This window comes from Rhincodon typus, chromosome 36 (genome assembly GCF_021869965.1).
Source record: "Rhincodon typus isolate 14 chromosome 36, sRhiTyp1.1, whole genome shotgun sequence".
NCBI lineage: Eukaryota > Metazoa > Chordata > Chondrichthyes > Orectolobiformes > Rhincodontidae > Rhincodon > Rhincodon typus.
The window spans coordinates 21,375,907-21,390,275 of NC_063367.1; the positions used below are offsets into that span (position 1 = coordinate 21,375,907).

At 40.1% G+C, this 14,369-nt stretch overlaps 1 protein-coding gene across 6 annotated transcripts in view; it reads left to right on the top strand.

Moving 5' to 3' along the window:
* Positions 1–14,369, top strand: part of myo9aa (myosin IXAa) — a 308,137-nt gene that overhangs the window by 237,378 nt on the left and 56,390 nt on the right. For 5 of the 6 annotated variants that reach the window (XM_048617105.1, XM_048617106.1, XM_048617108.1 and 2 more), the window contains 2 exons: positions 2,833–2,935; positions 3,731–3,943. In XM_048617105.1, coding sequence (XP_048473062.1) covers positions 2,833–2,935; positions 3,731–3,943 — 316 coding nt within the window. The remainder of the gene's footprint in view (positions 1–2,832; positions 2,936–3,730; positions 3,944–14,369) is intronic. The other variant, XM_048617109.1, reaches the window with a different exon arrangement.

Consider the following 14,369-nt stretch of genomic DNA (forward strand, 5'->3'; position numbering starts at 1 on the left):
ACTGAGATTGGCACTGCAGGAAAATGGCCTTAAAATAGAAGAGCATCTGTGATCTCATCTGCTTATTCCTGCTCCTGTTTCTTTTGGTTTTTCTTAAGATGGAGAATAAAGCAAATTCTGTAAATCTTAATTAAAAATAGGAAATGCTTCAAAAACTTAATAGATCTAGCAGGATCTTTGGAGAGGAAGATGCACTGATAATCCAACTCCACTATTCCAAATGTGACAAATGTAATTGTGTAATCACCCAATCAAGCCACCAAGGTAATCAGTATGCCTGACAGACTACTATTGAAGACAAAAATAATTCACATCACATTTCGTCATTAACAGGAAAATCAGTATCATCAGTGTTTAAAATTCAATCTATAGAACGATGATTGATCTTCAATTGAGTAGCTGAATGAGTGGACCTATGTCTTTTCTTACATTAGAGTATTTTCTTTAGAGTCTACTTTTTTTTTGTCTTATCACTCTTGAAAAGTGTGTGATTTTGACTACACTGCACTGTGCAACTAGACCAATCCAAAGGTTGTCATTAGGCAATTTTTCCTTAACTCAAAGACTCCAGGTGCCACACTGTTTCTCTCAAATTATCAACCTCGCTGCTCTGAAAATTAATATTGTCTTTTGTAGCTAAAGTGCACACTGCACAATTCCTCTTATCTTCAAGTTGTAGAGAAAAATACTTTATTGGTACATTTCGGTTTATAGCAGTGTCCAACTTTTGTGGTCCCTTTGATGACTAATTTTCAACTCAAAATGTTAACTCTTGATTGTTTGTCCTCTGAGCCAGCCTGATCTGGTTTTTTCCAGCACTTTTTCTTTAATGTGGAGCATTGTTAAATATATTGCCTATATGTAACTGCATAGTAGCCAATGTTCTTAAAAACACAAGATTGTACAAGATCAAAACAGATATTGTATTCATGTTTTGTGTGGCTTTTTAATACTGCTTTATTTGTAATCTGGTTCCATGTCACATCTGATGAGGGAAAACAACAGTCGAGTACACAGTCAAAGGCATAAATTGCAGTCATATAAAATTACAAAGAAAGGAAGAGATACATGCAGTGGAAGTATGGCGATACAGCTCTCCAGAATTAGTTGAAAGGAGAGACAGGAATAGAAGTGTGGCACTGCATTCTTGCAAAAGTAGTGAATCCGATGGAGGCAGTGGTAGTGGCAGGAGCTGTGTAAATATGGAGCTTTAACAGAAATGAAGAAACCGAGAGAATGAAGTGAAACTGTAGACCATCAGAATTAAGAGATGTAAAGTGAACTGCAGTATCGAGTAGAATTCTGCAGAAGTAGGTAAAAGCATGTTACAGAGAGGATGGGGTTAAATTAGAATTGCAGAATTAAAGCAGTGTCGATGGTGGCCAAATTCTCCTCTTAAAACTAAACTCATGAATGAGCACTGTATCCAGTTTGTCATTATATAATTTGTTGAGAGCTTTGAGGGTTTTGAGACTACACAAAGTTTCAGGGATTTCGTTCAATTCAGAATTAAATTGATAACATGTCTGAAATGGTACCAGAAGGGTTTTTTTAAACTCCTTAGTAGTTCCTTGTTTGACAATTTTCAATATGAGTGTACAGTTATCTAGTAGCTTATCTGACTGCTGGGAAAAGGGATCAGTTCAGCGTCAGCAGGTAAAATTCCTGAAAATAGGTTGATGTGGCAACATTACGTGGATTGTCCTAAATACTAGATTATTCAGAACTCCACTAACAGAAACCTAATGATAATCATCCCTGCTAGTGATTTTCTTCTAGTTTTGGAATTCTAACCTGCTGATTCGTGTGTTTGGAGGACTTGGTTTATCATGTAAACTATTCAGTGATTGTTGTTGTATGAGTATTGGTTAATGAATAGTTTATAGCACAAAATAGGTAAAATGTTGAGTCACAACTTTTTAATAAAGAAAAACATTTCTCAGTGACATTTATCTCCATCTTCTGAATACCTTTGTCTAACTGTGGGATGTTGACTTAGAGGTTAATGGACATGGAGGGTACTTTGTAAAGGAATCCTCAACATGGAGTTGAGTATTGTCCTGGGGAGATATTATTAAGTTAGAGAAAGCCTCTTTCTGCTGTTCATTCTTGTCAGGGTGCTGGCACTCCTTTGACACCATGTCAAATTAATTGTTTTTGATGTGAGGCTGGGGAAGAATGTTGGTGGTGCTTTTGCAACCAAACGTAACCACGTTCTTATGACTTGTACAATACCTTTCAAGATATCAGAACAAACAAAATTATTTCACACCAGGTTGAATACTTTGAAAGTGTAGTCACTGTTGCAGTGTATGAAACTGCAACAGAAAGGTCCCACAACTAGCTCATGAAATACAAGATGAGATAATCTGTTGTTACTGCAGTTGAAGGATAAATGTTAGCCTAGACAGTGGCAGAACTGTCTGCTTCTTTGACTATTGAGATGGGGGTTTTTTAGAACCTCCTCTGAAGGGAGCTGGAACTTTGGTTTAATTTCTGTTCTGAAAGGTGGGGATTTGCGACGTTGCCACTTTTGATTATTTGCTTAGTTTGATGATCTGCATGAGCTAGATCATTGGATAGAGATCAGGAGCAGGAACCGTGTCCCTGCTCCCATCAACTGGGAAGAGGATGAAAATTGTCTGCCCAAATTGTCCCACAGATTACACAGGAGCTGAATCTTGGTCTGTGTTGTTCAGGACTACAATGTTCTTTTTATGTATATCCACTGGGCTATTGAAGAGTCCTAAATTACACAGTTTGCTTCTAAATCATGAAAAATCTACCATGATACAGTTGAATATTGCTTATTTTTACTACTGCATTTCACAGGTTTGACAAAGATTCTGTGAATCTGGAAAAATCTGAATTTTCCAAAGAAGGACACGCTTTCAGAGGAAAGATGGTTACGACATCACGATTAAAATTAACTCATGTAAGCAATTTAATCATATTTCCTGAGTAATTTGTGAAAGAGACCAGTACAGAGAACAGGAGTTTCTGAAGAGTGAGTGCTTGTGGTGAATGAGGATTGTTTAAAGTCAGTCTTCTGCGCACCAGTCGAAACTTACAGCCAATATTTGCAATTTACAATTTATAGACATGGTATCACAAGCATAAAATGCCTCAATCTTCTATTTCTTCCATATATGTTTTATCTTTCCCATTTGCTAAATATGCTTTTTACTTCAGGTTGTCATTCCACATTATCAATTGCTCTCGAGTTTCTCATGAAAGTAATTGTTTTCCTCAAGTGAGCAGGGACCTCGGTCGTCTACAGTCTGATTGTGGGAACATCACATCGAAGCACAATCTTGGACCTGGCAATCTTTCATCTGGCATTCAATGTTGCACTTTCTAACAGGAGCCACTGTAGAGTAACCATAGGCAGGAACCCTCATTAATTAAGTAAAAACTGGATGTCAAGCTTGAAAACCTATGGCCAGTACAGCTGAATGCTGCACAAGCATGATGTCACTATTTACAAGGAACCTAGTATATTTTAATTAAATATACAGAAGGTATTTTGAAATTGCTGCTGTCGCATTCTTCACTCCTATATTGTGCTTTTCTTTTTTTAATCATTGCTTTGTTGTTTCCTAGCTATGCCTTTGTAGATGAGGATGGTTTGTTATTGCAAAGTAGTCACCTTTAGGACTCGGGCTAAGCGATCATGTCATTTGGGAATTTTTCTTGTATTTTGATATGTTTGTGTTATTCGGTCAATCAGGTTGCAAGACCAGCGCACAAAAAGAAAGCCCGCATGGCGCGGACCCGCTCTGATTTCTTGACTAGAGGCTCTAACGCTGAAGGGGAGGGAGAGTCTGAGGAAGAGGAGTATGATGGCCCCTTCGTTGAGCCCCCTCTCTCCCCCGACCAACCTAGGCCCGAGCTGAGGCCCAAGGACAGTGCCGGACAGGCCTGTTACAGTGACTCAGAAATGGTAAATAAAATCTGGCCAATTGGGTGTGTCAAATCTGGAAGCATCTCTTACCTAACCCTTAATCTGGGGTAGAAAGTGATACTGACATCTGGAACTGCTTAACCTCCCTGCCTTTCAGATTTTAGAAGGTAACACTCAATGCATAAGGATGACATCTTTCTATAAATTACTGCATTTTTTTTGCAGTTAGTTTTGCTGCTGTATCCAACTGCCATAGACAATGATATCTCCTAACTTCAGTAAAAGTTATCCAATCCGTTTTCTATATTTAACATTCGTTGCATGGAATATTGAAAATGAGAGTACTTAACATGTTAAAGCTTGTTTATAATGTAGCAAATTAAGGCATATTATGAATTTCGCGCCAACTGTACTATAACTATGGAGTTGAATTGCCATAGTCCCAGAGGACCATAGGGTGGCTGCTCTCATTAGAGATGACTGGTGGTAGTTTAACCTGAGGGTCACCAATCCTCAGGTGAGGGGAGAGGTTGAGAAGTCCTTTATGGTAACCTCAGCCATTTTGGGAATTGAACCTATACTGTTGGCATCACACTACATTGCAAAGCAGCCATCTGGCCAGCTAAGCTGAGGGATTTTTAAATAATGAGTTACAGACTTGCCTGCAGTTTTATGAGAAATTACTGAATTCAGTAACCAAATGACTAGGAGTGACCAGGTTGCCTTTTGTCACATGGTCATCTTGTCAATTTCTGTACCACTATAATTCGTGGTGTCACAGTTTATGTTGTTTATTCTGATGACTGAGAATCAAGATTTTGTTAGTTCAGTAGTCCAAACTTGCATAAAAATCTATCTACATGTTCCTTGTATTACCTTCATCTTTAGAAGGCATTCACTTTTTGCAGGACAGTTCCATACCTGCCGTTAGCACCCCGAATGAAAATACTGAGGTCAATTGTAACATCCCAGTTAAAATAGTAACAGTGTAAATTTGGAATGAAATCTGGGACAAAGAAAAAGTCCTCATTGTCTGATCTTGCTCGAGCATGTGTTGAAGGTTGAAATAAATCTGACTGTTATGACCCATGTTGGTGAAATATGAATCAAAAGTAGCTGTCTAGACTCAGCTAAAGAATAGAGTAAGCCACAGGAGTATTGCAGCAATGGCATTTCCCTGACAGCACCTTCAGGAGAGAAAAATAAAATTGAAAAGTAAATTATGAACATATTGAGTAAAGTACTTTTGAACGTGTTTTGAGTGTTTCCTTTTAAAACAACCATATATTTGGGACTTAGATCACCACTGTCCTACACTGGAAATCTCTTCCAAACTCTAGGAGATCTGGTCACACTGTTTCTGATTGGGTTTGGCCATTCTATTGCTATACCAATCTTTTTCACTAGCCTCTCCTACTGCCTTGTGCCCAGCATTTGCATTATTCAACTCCCACTTGCAGTTGACTTGATTTAGCAAATTATTGCATGACCTAGCTTCGCTAACTGTACCGTTAGGTTTGTACTTACACAACTGTTTTAACTCTTTCACTTTTAACACCTGAATCTCAATCGGTTCTAACTTGTGGGTTTATTAACAGCACAGCGGTATAATCTTTTTTTCCCATGGTATGCATTTTACAAATTCGTAAAAGAGGATAATTGTGTTTTAATTTTAACTTGACTAAGTTTGGAGTATTAACTTTAGCTGCATGCACCTCTGTTAATTGTATGTAAAGTTACTTTGACTAGATATTTTTCACTATCATTGAAGCTTTAATTTGCAACCTAAAGGTCATAAAGTGACTTCTTGCAAAGTGTTGCTGTTGCATCAAGGATTTTATTTTATAATCCATCATTGTTTATTCAAACATCTCTTGCAATTTTTGTCTGACCTCCAATATAGCAGATAATCATCCCAACTTGTGTTCGTCAACTTGAGGTTTGTTGTCTTGCAATGTGTGGTTGTGCTTGACACTGACAGGCTACTTCTAGTCTACATAAAATTGTCTCGTGGCAATATAACCTATTCATTATTATGTGCTGTTCACATTTCAGTTTCAACGAATTCCTATTTAAATAACTTGAATCTGATTTTCTGTCGTGATAGCCAAATTACAATATCCTGATAGCTGTGTTTGGACTCACCTTAAGATGATTTTAATGAGACAGTGCCACCTACAGGGCTTTACATGTACCAGTTGTGTCTTTTCGTCCCATCACCTCGTGTGGTGTCACTGTTGTTGTTTGCTCATTCAGTGAGGTTTAACAATCTATGCACATTTTATAGAAGTGCAGTGAGAAAACAGATGCTTCCCTGAAAAGAGATCGGGGACCGCTTTGCAGAACACCTACGCTCGGTTCGCAACAAACAACTGCACCTCCCAGTCGCAAACCATTTCAACTCCCCCTCCCATTCCTCAGACGACATGTCCATCCTGGGCCTCCTGCAGTGCCACAACGATGCCACCCGAAGGTTGCAGGAACAGCAACTCATATTCCGCTTGGGAACCCTGCAGCCCAATGGTATCAATGTGGATTTCACAAGTTTCAAAATCTCCCCTCCCCCCACCGCATCCCAAAACCAGTCCAACTCGTCCCTGCCTCCCTAACCTGTTCTTCCTCCCACCTATCCCCTCCTCCCACCTCAAGCCGCACCTCCATCTCCTACCGACCAACCTCATCCCGCCCCCTTGACCTGTCCGTCCTCCCTGGACTGACCTATCCCCTTCCTAACTCCCTACCTACACTCACCTTTCCTGGCTCCATCCCCGCCTCTTCGACCTGTTTGTTTCCTCTCCACCTATCCTCTCCTCTATCCCTCTTCTATCCGCCTCCCACTCTCTCCCTATTTATTTCAAAACCCCCTTCCCCTCCCCCTTTTCTGATGAAGGGTCTAGGCCCGAAACGTCAGCCTCTCTGCTCCTATGATGCTGCTTGGCCTGCTGTGTTCATCCAGCCCTGCACCTTGTTGTCTCGGATTCTCCAGCATCTGCAGTTCCTACTATCTCTGTTATTTTAATCTTCAGTTTTGTTTAAAAGTATGTGTTGAGACTTAATTTTACTCCAACCAACACTTTGTTCTGAACATTATAATATCTGAGCCTGGGACTGATTATGAAATTAATCTCAGCAGAAACTAGCAGCACTGAGTAGCAAATTGGGTCTAAGTTATTTGTTTTGGGGTTAGTGCATGCACACATGTGCACACTCTTAATTTCTAGTTAGGGTCTTGAGAGTGATTTGGGGCAGCAGTTGTGGTTGGTCTTTGGAGTTTAAGATTATGCTAACTCCCCCATTGTCCATGCTGAGCTCAGCTAACTCAGTACAAACCTAAATGTAATCTGGCACTCACTGTTTTATGCATTTCTCTGCCATGTTCAGTGTTACGTCTGCCTGCCATGGAGATATTTCAGTATCCCAGGATTTTAATTATTAGCCAAAAGCTCAGGAGAGCAGAACTTTGCTTCATAGTATTGACTTGAATTAAATGTGCATTCAAAACTGATCAAAGCAATCCTAGAAAATATGAATTCACAGAACCATAATGTACAGAACGGGGTCATTAACCTGTCAGGTCTGTACTGCCAAAAATATGCTACCTACACTACTCCTATTTTCCCACATTAGGCCCATAGTCTTAAATGTTATAGCACTTCATGTGCTTATCCAAGTACTTTTTGAAGGTTGTGAGGTTTCCAGCTGCAACTACCCTCACAGTTAGTGCATTCCAGATCCCACTACCCTCTGGGTGAAAAGGGTTTTCCTCAAATCCCCTGTCAACCTCCTGTCTTTCACTTTAAAATTATGCTCCCTAATTTTTGACCCTTCAACCAAGGGAAACAGCTGGCTTTCTATAAGTCAGATTTTACCATACGTTTGCATTAGTTGTTCAGCGCAAAATCATTTTTTAAATTTAGGTTTTCTGCAGCAGTTGATACCAGTTAAGATTAATCAACCATTAATGAAGAACCTGAGAGCTAATGATTAGGAAGTTGTGTTTCTTGTATTAGGTTGCTATTAGTAGAATTGATCTTTCTTCACCTGTTCACGTCACAAACCCACACGCAGGAAAGTCAAAATCCTTTTAGTAGCTAGATTTGTGCTAACTATAGTAGTGCTACATGCTTTTCTGATGACTTTCTCTCTGCCAGCATCTAAGTTAGCATAAATACATTTGTGGGTTGCAGACAGACTTTTTTTTACATAGAGTTTCTATGCATCAAGCATTTGTGTGTGTCAGTCATGTTCAACTTAGACAAAAGTAGACTGCTACATATCTTTGATTCTTTTTGCAGTCAATGGTAAGATTTAACATATTTATACTATAGAGAAGAAAAAAGTCTCAAGTCAAGAAAAGGAAAAATTGAATTACTTTTTCTTTTAAAGAGCTAGTAATCTTTCAGTCTCAGTACTGCAGTATCTCTGGTAAAAGGAAATTCTCATGCTTTGTCAGAAGGAGAATGTGGTTTAACTATGGCTTGCCTTTAATCTACGACTAAAGCTGCCTTTGTTTCTGTAAGAAGCCATAAACATTTCGCTAATTGACTTTCCTTATAATTTCAAAGCTTTCACAAATTTTCCAGTTGAAGCTGATGAAAAATAACGATGCAGAAGATTTGATAATGCAAGCTTTGCTTAGCAAATAATGTGACTCACCAGTAAATGTAAGAACAAGAGTGTTAAGTGAGAGGGGGACTTTGTTGCTAAAGTTTGATGTCGTGTAACATGTTAGAAGTTACAAGAGCCTCTTTCCAGATTATATTAAGGTTGAATGGTAGTTGGTTGAGGCAGCAAAGAAATTCTAGGTGTGCTAAAATAATTGTGTCTATGTTAATCAATGAAGACAGAACAGGTAATAGATTTCTAAGTCAGTTCATGCTCATAATGTATATATAGTGTGTTAAGTGTGTTCTAAGGAAACAAGTATTAAATCTCCACAGGCATCTTTTAAAAAATGATGAGCTATACACAGGAATGAAAGAATAAGTTTGGCATGCTTCCCTTCATTGCTCAGTCCTTTGAGTATAGGAGTCTGGACATTATGTTGAGGTTGTACAGGACATTGGTGAGACCTCTTCTGGAATATTGTGTCCAATTCTGGTCGCTCAGTTGTAGGAAGGATATTAGAAAGCTGGAGAGAGTTCAGAAGAGATTTTCCAGGAAGTTGTCAGACATGGAAGGTTTGAGTTATAAAGAAAAGCTGGATAGGCTGGGACTTTTTTCACTGTAGCATAGGGGGTTGAGAGATGACCTGATGGAAGTTTATAATATAATGAGAGATATAGATAGAGTTGATAGTAGCCATCTTTTCCCTAAGATGGGCAATTTCAAGACAAGGGGGCACATTTTAAGGTGAGATGAGAGAGATTTAAAAAACACGTGAGAGGCAAATATTTTACACAAAAGGTGGTTCGCATGTGGAATGAACTTCCTGATGAAGTGGTGGATGCGTGTACAGTACAATGTTTAAAAGACATTTGGGTGGATGTATGAATAGGAAAGCTTTGGAGGGATATAAGCCAGGAGCAGGCAGGTGGGACTAGTTTAATTTGATATTATGTTCAGCATGGACTGTTTGGACCACAGGGTCTGTTTCCATGCTGTATGACTCTATAACATCTGAGAGTTAAGAATGATCTTTGGACTGCTGGAAGATGAGGCTGGTGAAATAGTAATGGGGAACAAAAAATGGCGAAGAAACTGACTGTTCTCACAGCTGCATATCAGAACTTCAAGAGTCGAGGGACAGAGGTGAGTGTAGTGGTCACCAATAAGGAGAAGATGCTGGGAAAGCTGAAAGGTCTGAAGGTGGATAAATCATCCAGATCAGATGGACTACTCCCCAGAATTCTGAAGGAGAGAGCTGAGGAAATTGTACAGGCAGTGGTGGTGATCTTTCAGGATTAATTAGAGCCAGAAAGGGTCCCAGAGGACTGGAATATGGATAATGTAACATCCCTGCTAAGAAGCAAGGGAGACAGAAGACAGGAACCCGTAGGCTGGTTAACCTGACCTCAGTCGTAGGTAAGATTTTAGAGTCCATTATTAAGGATGAGATTGCTGAGTACTTGGAAGTACATGGTAAAATAGGAATCCGTCATCAAGCTTCATCAAGGGGAGATCATGTTTGACAAATTTATTAGAACTCTTTGAGGGGGTAATGAGCAAATTAGACAAAGGAGAGCCAGTGGACCTAGTCTATTTGGATTTCTAGAAGGCCTTTGGCAAAGTGATGCACAGGGGGCTGATAAATAAGATAAGACTGCTGTTTGGGGCAACATACTAACCTGGATAAAGGATTGGCTGACTGGTAGAACGCAGAAAGTATGGATAAAGGGGTGTTTTTCAGGATGGCAGCCAATGATTAGTGGAGTTCTGCTGAGGTCTGTGTTGTGAGCACAACTACTCATGTTATGCATTAATGACCTGAACAAAGAAACTGAAGACATTGTTACTAAGTTTACAGATGGTACAAAGATAGGTGGAGAGTCAGGGAGGGTGCAGAAAGACTTGGATGCACTACATGAATGGGTAAAGAAGTGGCAGATGAAATACAATGTGGGAAAGTGTGAGAAAGAATAGAAGGGTAGACTATTTTCTAAATGAGGGTAAGCTTCAAAAATCTGAATCACAAAGGGACTTGGGAGTCCTACCTCAGGACTCTCAAGTTTAAAATACTGGATCAGTTGGCAGTTAAGAAGTCAAATGAAATGCTAGCATTCATCTCAAAAGGGCTAGAATACAAGAACAGAGATGAACTCCTGAGGCTGTATAAGGCTCTGGTCAGGGTGCATTTGGAATAAAGTGAGCAGTTTTGGGTCCCGTATCTTAAGAATGGATGTGCTGGCATTAGAGGGAATTCAGAGGAAGTTTACAAGAATGATCCCCAGGGAAGAAGGGCTTGTCATATGAGGAGTGGTTGAGGACTCTGGGTCTGTACTCGTTGGAGTCTAGAAAGATATAGGGGGATCTTATTGAAGCTTACAGAATACTGAAAGGCCTGGACTGAATGGACATGGAGATGTTTCCATTGGGAGGAGAGACTAGGACCCAAGGTTACAGCCTCAGAGTGAAGGGGTGACCATTTAGAACTGAGATGAGGAATTTGAACAGACAGTGGGTAGATAATCTGAGGAACTCATTGCCGCAAAGGGCTGTGGGGGCCAGGTCATTGAGTGTATTTGAGACAGAGATAGGTTTTTGATTGGTAAAGGATCTCCCTCCGTGGCACCTTCCCCTGCAACCGGCAAAGGTGTAACACCTGCCCATTTAGCCCCCCACCAGTATTCAAGGGCCCAAACATACCTTCCAGGTAAAGCAACATTTCCCAGAATCTAATCTACTGTATTCATTGCTCACAATGTCGCCTCCTGTACATTGGGAAAACGAAGCGTAGACTGGGTTATCGCATCGCAGAACATCTATGTTCTCATTTTCCACTTGGGGACCGTGCAGCCCTCTGGACTCAATATCAAGTTCAGTAATTTTAGGGCCCAAACTGTCCCATGTCCTAGCCCTCTACCCCACACACCAGGCCTTATTATCACATTGTCTGCCATTGCATGCTGCCTATTGTTACTCACTAACAGTTCCCATTAACAGCTGTTCAGCCTCCTAGCCAGATCGTTATCAACTCCTTTGTCTATCCAACTGCTCTTCTCTCTCTTTGGCCTCTATCCCCATCCATAATTTACTCCCCACCCTCTCCCCCTCCCTATCATCTGCATATAAACTGACATTTTCCTAGCTACCATCAGTTCTGAGGAAGGGTCAGTGGACCTGAAACGTTAACTCTGATTTTTTTCTTCACAGATGCTGCCAGACCTGCTGAGCTTTTTCAGCAACTTCCTGTTTTTGTTCAAGGGTTATGGGGTTGAAGAACATTAGTCATGGTTGAATGGCTTAATTCTGCTTGTATATCTTATGGTCTTATGAAAGCAACAACACTTATAAGAATATAAGAGCATGAGAGTTTCATGCAATAGAAAGTCCAGATCTTGCTGTTCTGTGTTTTCTGGAGTCTCTTTCCACTGAAATAATAGCCTGCCTTTTGGTTTTTCCTACCAATGTGTGTGATCTCCCATTTTCCTGCATGAAACTTTATCTGCCATGTTTTTGCCCAGTACTCAATCTGTCACCTCTTGCAGATTCCTAATGGTCTTATCACAACATACCTTCCCAGCTATTTTTATATAATCAGCAAATTTGGATCAATTGCACTTGTATCTCCGCAACCCTCTGCCAAGCCATTGATATAGATAGATGGGACCGATGCTTGTGGCAATTCACTAGTTAGATCTTTCCAACCTGAGAAGATCCATTAATCCTGCCTCAATCTTCTCTGTGTTAATCAATCTCCAATCCATGCTAATGTGTAGCCCATAATATTGAGAGTTCCTATCTTGTGTGCTTTTTTTTTGGCACCTCATCAAAGCCTTCTGGAAATCTACACTATGTCTACTGGTTCCCCCATGTCAAATGTGCTTGTTTCCTCAAAGAACACTAGAAAAATTGTCAAATATGATTTCCTTTCAGAAAACCGTAGTGAATTTGGTTGATTGCATTAAGCTTTTCTGAACGTCCTGCTGTTTCTTTCTTAATGAACCCTAACATTTCACCAGAGATAGATGTTAGGCTAACTGGCCCATAATTTCCCGCTTTCTGTTTCCCACCCTACTTGAACAAGTGAATAATAATATTGGTTTTCCAATCCACTGGAACCCTCCTACAATCTAGTGAGCACTGGAAAATTTTGTGCAAGACCCTTGGATAGAGGCCATTGGGTCATTGAAACTTGTTTGCCTTGTAATCCCATTTGTTTATCAAAATACTCTGTCCCTCGTGATAGAGATAGTTGCTGGACTTTTCCTCCATTAGCATCTTGCTTATCAGTCTCTTTGAGAAGGATCTTTCACTGTGAAGACTGATGCAAAATATTGATTTAAATTATCTGCCATTTCCCTGTTCCACATTCTCAATCCCCAGTCATATCCTCAAGGTCCCACGCTTACTTTACCTGCTCTTTTTCTTTTTTATGTGCTCATAGAAGCTCTTAGTTTTTTGTCATTATATTTCTTGCCAATTTACTTCCTCATAATCAATTTCTCCCTCTCAGTTATCTTCTTATCATTTGTTGGTTCCTGAAAAAAAATCCAAATCTTCTGACCTACCACTTTTTTTGCTGCTTTGCATGCCTTAGTTTTTAATGAATGCTGTCCTTGACTGCTTGTGTTGACCATGGGAGGTCGATCCTTCTCAAAAACCCTTTTTGACCCAAACAAATTTTTGTTGAGTGTTATGATATATCTGCTTAATTGCCTTCCTCTGCTTAGGCGCTGTTTTGCCCTTGCTGTTTTGCCCTTAGTCTATTTTTCTAGCCTACTTTAAGCAAGTCTTTCTTCATACCTCTGCAGTTATCTTTACTGAAATTGAGACGTGAGTGGCTTGTCCTTGCACTGAGTTTGAAATTTGACCATGATGTGATAGCTTTTGCCTAGGGGATCATTAACGATGAGATCTCTTAATCCTACCTAATTGTATTATTACATCTAAAATAGCTTAGAACATTGAAGAGTATGGCATAGGAACTGGCCCTTTGGCCCACAATGTTGTGTCGAACATGACGCCATATTAAACAAATGTCTTCTGCCTGCCCTTGGTCCATATCCCTGCATTCTTTGCGTATTCATGTGCTTATCTAAAAGCTCTTTAAATGCCCCTATTGTTTCTGCCTCCACCACCACCCCTGGCAATGCGTTCCAGACGCCTACCACTCTCTGTGTAAAAATAAAAATTTGTCGTGCACATTTCCTTTGAACTTTCCCCCTCTTACCTTAAATGCATGCCCCTTCGCATTAGACATTTCAACACTAAGGAAAACGATCCTGACTGTCAACCTATCTATGCATCTCATAATTTTATAGACTTCTTTCAAGGCTCCCGTCAGCCTTCGCCGCTTCGGAGAAAACAGTCCTAGTTTTTCCAGCCTCTTCTTATAGCTCATACCCTGTAATCCAGGCAGCATCCTGGTAAACCACTTCTGCACCCTCTCCGGAGCCTCCACCTCCTCCCTGTAATGTGGCAACTAGGATTGAACGCAATACACATAAATGCAGCCTAACCAAAGTCTTATAAAGCTGCAACATGACATCCTGACTATTGTACTCAATGCCCCAAATAATAATGTCATATGTTTTCTTTACCACCCTATCTACTAGTGTGGCCAATTTCAGGGAGCTATGGACTTGAACCCCAATATCCCTCTATATATCAATGCTGTTCAGGGTCCTGTCATTAACTGTATACTTTTCCTTAACATTTGATTTCCCAAAATGCAGCACCTCATATCTGCCCAGATTAAACTCCATCTGCCGTTTCTCCACACAAATCTGCAACTGATTTGTGCAAGAGAAGTGTCCTATTGTATCCTTTGACAGCCTTCTACACTATCCTCAACTCTACCGAT